At 40.7% G+C, this 9,820-nt stretch overlaps 1 protein-coding gene across 8 annotated transcripts in view; it reads left to right on the forward strand.

Annotated features, from left to right (window-relative positions):
- MPPED2 (metallophosphoesterase domain containing 2) overlaps positions 1–8,857 on the forward strand; it is a 176,610-nt gene extending 167,753 nt beyond the window's left edge. For 5 of the 8 annotated variants that reach the window (XM_060606269.3, XM_060606263.3, XM_060606266.3 and 2 more), the window contains exons 5-8: positions 1,171–1,286; positions 4,467–4,580; positions 6,765–6,825; positions 7,457–8,857. In XM_060606269.3, coding sequence (XP_060462252.1) covers positions 1,171–1,286; positions 4,467–4,580; positions 6,765–6,825; positions 7,457–7,550 — 385 coding nt within the window. In that variant the 3' untranslated portion in view covers positions 7,551–8,857. The remainder of the gene's footprint in view (positions 1–1,170; positions 1,287–4,466; positions 4,581–6,764; positions 6,826–7,456) is intronic. The other 3 variants (XR_009602302.3, XM_060606270.3, XM_060606271.3) reach the window with 3 other exon arrangements.
- Positions 8,858–9,820: the final 963 nt, after the last annotated feature.

Consider the following 9,820-nt stretch of genomic DNA (forward strand, 5'->3'; position numbering starts at 1 on the left):
TGTACGTGCCCACCACCAAATGAATGCTGGGTCAGTGTTTCTGAGTTCCAAGTCTTGAGAGAATCTGATAGTCTGGCCCATGATTGGCTTTAAATAAGATTGAACTTCTTTTGATTTGCTGTCACTGACCAAGTTACCTTGGACACAGGGTCACCTCTTTCAATAGGCACGAAAGGGGCAGCTTAAGTTGAAGAGGAAAGTTGAGCTTAGCCAGAAAATTGACCAACTTGTTTTTTACATGTATGTGCTAGCAAGTAGGAGTTTTCCTACAGAATGGGAAAGAGTCAGTTTCAACAAATAAAGGTTATATCTAGATGTTTGGGAATAGGACAGCACTGGGAACTGCTTTGTTCTGGTGTGATTTAGCCAGTAGTATGTGCAGAGAAAAATTGGTTATTCTATTATTATAAATGGTAGAGGCATGTTCAGCTCCAATTAGACGTGCTCTCATTGAGGACAAAACCCCCATTCATTCACTTTTGCCTGCCTGAAGCATCAACCTCAGAAACTCATTCCTGGGAGGGTGGACTGCTTACCTTCCCTGTCAGGAGAGTGGATTCCAGAATGACCCTCAAACCTTCCTTTTGAGAACAGGAGGAAAAGGCCACGCTTGCTCTTTGTTCCCTGGATCCCCTGTCACCTGTCAGAGCCCCGAACGTTTTCAGCTTTCTCAGTCCAGGATTTCAAAACATCTCCATGTACGGAGGTACATGCTCTGCCTTCAGAGCCCTTGTCCTTTTCTCCAAGGACTTCTGTAAGAATCCTTCCAGCAAAGCAGTTTTGCAGTGATGGGGAGGAAGGGGTACTGATGGAATTTCTTACAGGAAGGGTAGAAATGCTTTGGATCCAAGCTAGGCATCTTAGGAAGCATGGAGATTTGAGGGAGAAGACAAAACATTGTTAAGATTTTGATAGAGGTCAGCTGGGTAGAGTCTCCACTGTAAAGACTCTTGTGCCCCTTTCTGGTTGAACAATTCGCAGGCTCCACACTTGCTTTCAAATGCGTTGGTTTTGAAGCAGTCAACAAAAAAGCATCCTGCTGCCAGGGCCAATCATCAAAAAGAGACAAGAGAGCGATGCAAACCGTGGGGGAATGTGCGAGAGAGAAATATTGTAGAGCAGAAACGTGGCTCCACTGGCCTGATACCGTGTGCATTATCTCCCCCAAAGGACCCCGTGGTTTAATGGATGGGGCTTTAACCTGCCCAGAGGTCAGTCTCTGCTGGACAAGTGGAACCTCATCCCTGAGGGCATCGACATACTCATGACACACGGACCTCCTCTAGGTAAGTGAAGCAAATGTCCTTTTGTCATAATAGATGTCTTTTTCCCCAAGCATAATAAACAATGCTTCAGGGATATAATCATTTCCTTCAAAAAATAAAAAGTGAATACAAAAAGAAAAGCCAATGTCTTTAAAGAAACCGGTATGATAATTAAACTCAGCAGTTCTGCTAGGCTTACAGGTGTTTTTGAAATTAAATTTTTTTTTAATTTAGTTGAGTCAGGGAAAATCAAATCAGTATGGAGCACCACAGTCTTTGGAGCTCGATCATTTATTTTAAGAACTGTATTCACTTTGGAGTAAGGGAAGTGGAGACTGGAGGGAAGAAGGCACAGACCTCTCAATTGCAGGGCTTTTGAATGGCAACGAAATAATGGAAACTTTTGTTTAAAGTAGCTCATTATCTTTTCCCATGTAATAGTGGGACCTGGGAAATCTTTAAAGTTAAACATTTGAGCTGATTATATAAGCAAAGAATCCTTTAAAAAAAAAAACTAAGGTGTTAAGTAAGGACTTACATTGAAAGTTACTTAAAGATACTCATCCTACAGAATCCTTGAACCTACAGAATCCTCAAACCTACATCCAGGTTTAGATTGCCAGCATGCTTCAAAGCTACCTTTAGTTACGCAGGTTATGGGCCAGAATATGATTTTTTGACTTTTATAATTCTCTTTTAATTATTCATGAACTTGTTATCTCCTTGGCTTAGCCACAGAACATTGTCAAACAGGACTATCACCTGGATCCCCATTCAACAAAGGTGTAACTCTGGAAATTCAGATGCTTCACTTATAGTAGGAGAGCTTTTCTTTTCTTTCTTTTTCTTTCTTTCTTTCTTTCTTTCTTTCTTTCTTTCTTTCTTTCTTTTAGATTGCAGTAAAAAACATATAAGATGAAATCTACACTCTTAATAAATGTTCAAATGCATAATGCTAGCAAAGGTTGGTTTAGAGAAAGGAAGAAAACCCTTGTTACAAAATAAATTATTTTCAGTCTTTCCCTATGGTTTGAGGTTGTGGTCCATATGACTTCCCTCCTCTGTCAACCTGAAAAATAAAAAATCTAACACACATCCCCTACTGTGAATTTAATCTTTGTAGATATTGTTTCCTCCAGCCCACTTAGGGCTGCTTTCCATCCCTTCCAAGGAAAGTGAGTGCTCTGTGTTTCACATAGAAATAGCAGAAGGGAGGGCCAAGGCGTGAGTCATGGTGGCACATTTTAATGATGTGGAGAAGCAAGAGAAGAGAAGCAGGTTGTGTTGTAGACAGGGGAATTGTCCAGATTTGCACAGGATCTAGCCGTTCCTGACTTTTTCAGTATTTCAGAATCACCATCCCCATGCCTTTTTCCCCCTATTCCATCCCATCCCACCCCATGTTTTAAAAGATCACACTTCCAACAACATTTATCATCATAATGAATTAAGCTCCCTATTTTGCAGCCATTAGAGACTAAATCCTGAATTGCTAGCTAAATATTCTGATCAGCCCTGAGTTACCCAGTGAGACCCTACAGAGAGAGCATCTCAGCCAACTCGGTCCTTTCCCTGAGCAGGCTATTCCATGCAGACATGATTCTCCTCAGGCTGTTTATTGTAAACAGGACTTGGATATCCTCAGCACAGACAGCTTTACGTGACTGAAGTATTATTTGGAATATAACTTTGAGCAGAACACTTGATTCGCAGACTCATCAGGCCATTAATGTCGGTACAGAAGCAAGTGGTGGTAGTCCTAAGTCTGCGTTCTAGCCTCCAAAGAATTGAGACATCCCAGAAACTTTGAATACTACTTTACTTGTAGTAAATATGGAGTAATCCAGAGAGTGGTTGTGCATGTAGCAAAGTAAGTTCTACCTCAAGGAGTTCCACAATAAAAGGTCAGGTGAGGTTTTCATAAGGTAAAGTTGAACCTTAATCAAAGTATGTTATTGGGATTCTTGTGAAAATGCTGGTTTGGGGTGGGGATGGAGAGGGGCCTTTAATTCTTTCCTGTTGAGTAGCAATCTCACCGTGAGACTTTACTATCATGGTATAAGCAGGATGCCTTCTCAGGTTGATTGTATATGAAATGAGATAATTTCTTCCTTCAAGGAAAACCCATCCATGATAGAATATGCCAATCACTGTGGATTAAGGATTTTTTCCCCTAACAAACAGAATTTTGAATCAAACCTCCGGTTGAATTTTTATAGGGCCCCGTTTTCATCTGATGTTCTTACCAGACTCTCTAGCCACTCCCCACACCCCAGTTAACATGTCTTTACAGAAATGCTCTGTCTTCATTGCTGCAGTTCCGTCAAACAAAGTGGAATAAGCTTATCAGTCCGTTTCTGCCTGATCATTTCTGAATAGTAGAAATCACCAACAGAGCTGTGGTATGGATTCCCACTGATGATGATTTAGCCATTAGTCCAACCTGCCTTCTTTACACCCATCCTGCTCAGGCAAATGGGGTCTATTTCTGGCCATAATCATCCAGATACCTGACTTTTGTTATAATTAATGTCAGTTTTTATGGATTCTCTACATTAAACATGGAAGTAAGTGGCTTTTACTTTAAAGGTAGTCAGTTAGCCCCAGCTGACTGGATGCCACCATGTGGTCACATTGCTGCCTATTCCCAGAGAGGAGACTGGAGGAGGAACTTGCCATTTCCAGGCTTTGGTCATCAAGAACTACCAAGGGTTAAAGTTGATGTACCTGAGGAGAGCAAGGTATCTTGTGGCCAGTTTACAGACAGTCCCTACCAGCCTGTCTTTTTTGAGCCATCTTAGAGGTAAACTGCTATAAGAAAGACGTAATAAAAAAAAAAAAAGAGAGAAAAGTAACTGAATTGAGAAAGAAAGAGATATTGCAGGACTGCCGGGAATAAATGTCATTAGGCCCATGAAGATTTGAAACCAGGGCTGCATAAATCAAATCCCTTACAGAAAGAAAAAAAAAAATGTTAATTAACAGGAAGAAAAAAATGGAAACCAAAAAAAAATTTCAAGAACCTAAAGAAGACAAAGTGACAAGTGAAAAGTTCCTTAAAAGCCATTGTGAGCTTTAATGGAGAGGCTAGGATTACAGATAATGTAATAAACCTTCTGTGAGTTATGGCTTCCTGAAAGTCTAAATGAAACCTTACCTGAAGAAGGAAAATTAAGAGTATTGATTGCATTTTGCCCTTAGGTTTTCGAGACTGGGTTCCAAAGGAGCTTCAAAGAGTCGGCTGTGTGGAGCTTTTAAACACAGTCCAGAGGCGAGTCCGGCCCAAGCTCCATGTATTTGGTGGAATCCATGAAGGTAAGACCAGCAGAAAGGCATTCACAAGGTCTTGTATCATTATTCATGATCTCATTCCAGAATGGGGACCTTGGGTACAGTTGGAATGACTGGAATAGTGTTGTCAAACTCTTTTTACCAGTGGCAGAACCTTTTGTAATATCAATTGTTAGGGGAAATACCTGCATGTAAAGCTGATAAATATTTTATATGGAGATTCTCTCTTTTAAGCAGAGTGGAGAGAAAGAAGTAGGTCTGGTTCACCTTAGGGAAAACCCAGCAACCCCAACCCCACCCCCACACCCCAAGGCAACTTCTGGAATCTCAGGGCTCTGATGAGGAATGTTTGCTAACCACCACTGTAGAACAGCCCTGAGGTAAAAAAAGGACAAATTCTTTCTTTAAGACATTTAGAAGAAATGGCCTGGATATTAGACTAAACAACTTCCAATGCCTCTTTCTACCTGTAAATATTGTGTTTCATATGGAATACACACAGGACCCAGGAAGACAAGACTTTCTTTGAAAAATAACTTTGGACACACAGTGAAAGTTATAGAACAGAAATGGCAGGAACCTGCAGATTTGCAGGTAGTCACTTCCTTATGAACCTCCGAAAACCATTTCAGACTTCTCAGAAATCATCAGCGCTATTAGGTCAGGCTGAGGCTAAAGGGAATAATTAAATCTCCCCCAACTGGAAACTGGTCCAGTTGCCTCTTTCTGCCTTTCAAGGTAGGGTGGAGTCAAGTTCACAGAATCCAAAAGCCTCCCAGGAAACTTTAGGGCTCTAGGTTTCGTCTGTCCTTCCTTTTTAAAACCTAGGGTCTTTAGACAGACACAAAGCTGTCTTTCAGCAGGCGTTAGATTTTTCTTGGCCGCACCAGTATCTCCCGGTTTCACGGGTTTGTGTGCAGTGGTGCGTTTACATAGGCAGCCTCCATATTTTCTCCAGCTCCTGCTTACAGCTTGTACTCTGGAGTTCTTTATGAATCTGCAGGTGAGTTGTTGAGGCCTACGTGTCTGATGAAGCAAGAAAACCAAGTTTGCTTTTCAAAGCCCACAAATCCATTGGCTTCCAGGTTAGGCATTAGAGGCATACGTATTGAAAATCATCCTCCTAATGCCAGAGAAAATTCAGCTTGCCCCAAGTGCAGGCACCAGCTGAGTGCATGGAATGCGGGGTGCAGCTCCGCAGTAGACATCATCCTACCCTGACTTGGAGCCGTAGTCCCTGAAAAGGAGGGCATTTCTTTAAGGCATGATACCGGATTGGTGGGGGAGAATGGGTGGGAGCTCATGTCTAAACAGCAGTTCTGGGGGACAGTTATCAGGCTTGAACACCTACAGCATACCTCTGAGTTTGCATTTCATCCGGTTTTTTTAAATCATTAATTAACTTTAAACTAGCCAGACTATTGGGGAATTCCACTGAAGCCCCAAAATAATAAACTTGCTTAAAAGGGAGGAGATCATATTCAAATAAACTTGTCTCACTTTTATTCACTTAAGACAGCTGAAGAGGGCAGAGAGAGGGCAAATACCAACCTCTTGATGGAGAGAGATAACAAGACTTTATGACCCCAGAACTAAACAGTGCACATTTTAAATGCCTCTTTTCTTTTCTTAAGAGATTTTTCCATTGACCCTCATTAAGCTCTCCACAGGCTTGCTTGGAGAAATTTTAGCAAATGGAAAGGAAAAAAAAAAAGAAAGAAAGAAAGAAAGAAAGAAAGAAAGAAAGAAAGAAAGAAAAACCTGTTGTTTCTGTAAGTCCTGATAATTTTTCACGGACATATTTTTCTATGCCATAAGAGCCTGATACCAACACAGAATTACAAACTTAATTGTAGAGGTTCTCAGGTAGATATAGGGTATCCAGGGATATGTGCTAACTTGCAAACATGCTAAAAATTTCAACGAATTAAAAATTATCAAACTGGAAGGGAGCCCTGGGTGGCTCAGTCAGTTAAGTGTCTGACTCTTGATTTCAGGTCAGGTCATTGTCTCATGGCTCATGAGTTCAAGCCCCACATTGGGCTCTGCGCTGACAGTGTGAGCCTGCTTAGGATTCTCTCTTTCCCCTCTCTGTCTCTGCCCCTCTTCTGCTCTCTAAATAAGCAAATAAATAATAAACATTTAAGAAAATTATGAAAGAGGCATACATACCAAAGACCCAGAAAAACTTTCTTAACTTTCTTCCAGTAGGTTGCAAGAGATTTATATTCTGCATGTGGGAAGTGTTTTGGCTTGATCCAGTGCCCAGGTGAGCTTAGGAAACAGGGTCTTATGGTGATGTCTCTGCAAATCACTCGGGTGTTCGGTTATTTGACTTTTTTGAGTGAAATGGAATCAAAGCCACACAATTCGAGTAAGTTAAGATCAGTTATCTCCTAGATAAGGAAGCTGAGCATCCACCCTCCTGGATCCCAGTGCAGTGCTCTCCCCCACGCCCCCCCCCCCAACCTGTCCCAAAGCCCATTTGGGATTTGGATGCCTGTGCCCTGAGGAGTCGCTTATGTTACTCATTCTGTTCCCTAGAACTCAATAATTAATGCAGGGCTTTGAAATGAAAATCATATTTTAAAAAGAGGGGAAGAAATGTTTTTTCTTTATTCTCACTAGTAACGAAATCACAGTCTTTCCCTGACAAATCTAGTGCTTAAATAAGAAAAAAAGAATCACTTTTCTTTGAAGTAGAGGATTCTCCCTTTAAAGAAAACAGAATGTAATTGGAAGGCAGCTTCTGAAAGCTGTTATCATCTGGGGAGGCTTCATTGAATCTCATCTCACTGCCCACTGGCAAAGATTTTTTCAGTTTTCCTTGCCTGACAGCTCACCACTGAGTCACTGTCATTTGTATATATTACAGTAAGCATGACACTCTGTCTCCACAGGTTACGGCATTATGACCGACGGTTATACAACGTACATCAATGCCTCAACGTGTACAGTCAGCTTTCAACCGACCAACCCTCCAATTATATTTGACCTTCCAAACCCACAGGGTTCCTGAAGCTCTAAAAAGCCCAATTGGAATGTGAGGGAAGGTCTATAAACTGTCATTTTTCTAATTATAAACTTACATTCTCTTACTTGTTTATTTCCAAATCCTGTGAGTTCTTTTTGTAAATTACTGGAACACAAATGACTCTAGAGGTTGTGCTTCTTTATTTTTTTTTAAATGGGGCGTCCATTCGAAATGAAAGGAGCATTGTGAATTTGTAAAATGACTTCCGTTTTCTCAAAGGCCACGCCATTGTAAATTGTTAGTATTCGCCAAAGGACAGCCAAGCTTTCTTTTTAAAAGGTGATGAAAGTCTTATTTTAATATGCTTTAAGCTGGAAGAAAAAGAAAAAAAAAAAAGAAAAGAAAAAAGAAACAGGTAGGTAGTGTTTTAAAAACCACCCAGATTTGCACAACTGTTTAAGAGTATTGTTTGAAGTATTTTATTTTTTGGTGTTTTGTTATTGCTGTTGTTTTCTTGGTAATGCTTCTTTTTTGCAGACGTGGCCTGGATTTGTAACAATCTTTTCGGCAAAAGTAGGCGTGGAAAGACTTCTCTTCACACTCTCACTATAAAGAAAGCTGCATCCGGAGAAGAAAACGACCTTCGTTTAAAGGATGGCTTAGCTAGTGAGATCCATGTTGTGGTTATACAAGGTCTCATTGTTTGTTTGTTTTCTTTTAAATTATTTTAGCTTTAAAAATATGGAAATGGAATCTGTCAAGAGCAGGTATTTCACGCAGTTAAAAAAAATTGAGCGCGCAGACTCCTTTTCAGTATGGGTTTATATATATAAATATTTTTTGTGTATTATGACTAAGTTAGGAGTTTAATATTGCCAAGGACAGTACAACTGCAAAGCGATGCTTTATAGCAGGGCATCGCAAGTCCGAAGGGGCTGACACATTTTCTCAGAACTCAAGATCTCAAAGAACTTGAGTTAAATCTAGGTTACAGTTACAGGCGTGTACAGACTTATACATGGATGCAATGGAAGGTAACTAAAATAAGGCTTAGTTGTCCTTTATATTTAAATACCCTGAATTGTCTTCTTACTTCCTCTCCCTCCCCCCATTTTGCACTGTGTGTCGATGCAATCTTCGCTAGCACAAAATATTGTCGCTAATAGTCATTTCTGTTTTCCCATTGTAAATGCTGTTAAGCTTTATCCTATTTTATGTTACCTTGTTAATGAAATTTAGGAAAGCAGTTGTTTCTTTTAAATTTATTGTGATATTCTATATCTAGCGGCCTTTATATGCAAATAAAATTGCAAGATTTTTAAATCTGTCCTGTTTGGAGGATTGGCTAGGAGGATGGTGGTTTTAATCCCCAGGTGGGGAAAGGGGGTGGATTTATTCATATGCAACATTAGTACTCCCTCTCAGGAGAATTAGAATAAGTGCTTTTTTTTTTCTGATTTTCAATAAGTCTTTTATTGCCCACCTTTCCCAGGCTGGCAGGTAGATCGATAAGGCACTCTGTCTACTCTTTCCTTCCATCGCACTGTCATCTACCTTGCCGTAGGTTTCAGAGAGTGAATATCTCGTCTTGGCCGTTGTAATTTCTATAGGAAGGGTCCCGGTGCAGTGGAGGCTGGAGATGCTATTGTGGATGTGTGGTAGTGAGAAGGTGAACCAATGGGTAATAGAGTGGCCACTACACAGTCTCCCCAGGAGCAGTTACCATCGCCTCCTCACTGTTTTATTTATTTATTTATTTATTTATTTATTTATTTATTTTTATTGACGTCCATCGCTAAAATGTTATGGTAGCCAGGAGGCCCCAGGCAGTGGTGGGGTGTGGAAAATAAAGTTATGTCTGTTTTATTTTCTCTGGAACAGCCATTGAAAAAAAGCGACATGATCTTGAATCTGCAGTGTATCCCAAAAGTCTATGTTCCAGTGCCCATCGGATTGTATTCTGACACATCTTCCTTCCCTCCTCCCATTGTGGACTCTTTGGTGTCATTGCTGAGAAGAATTTTTGATTTCAGTACCAGCAGGGTAGAGAGAGTGTTTTAGGCCAGAATTCCAGCTCAGATGCCCATGTAATCATCTGGGGCTATCATAGTTGGTAATATTTATTAAGTGTCTTAGACGCCACCCAGAGCCTGTGGTGGATGCTTTGGTCTGACCTCCCTTCCTGAGCAGAGGTGGTCCATGACCAGAGTAGCCATGATAGGCCAAAAGAGGTCAAAGGAGGTTAACTGTGAGAGGTTAACAGCCCTCCTCTGATCTGCTACATCAGTAG

Source organism: Panthera onca, chromosome D1 (assembly GCF_046562875.1).
Source record: "Panthera onca isolate mPanOnc1 chromosome D1, mPanOnc1 haplotype 2, whole genome shotgun sequence".
Lineage (NCBI taxonomy): Eukaryota > Metazoa > Chordata > Mammalia > Carnivora > Felidae > Panthera > Panthera onca.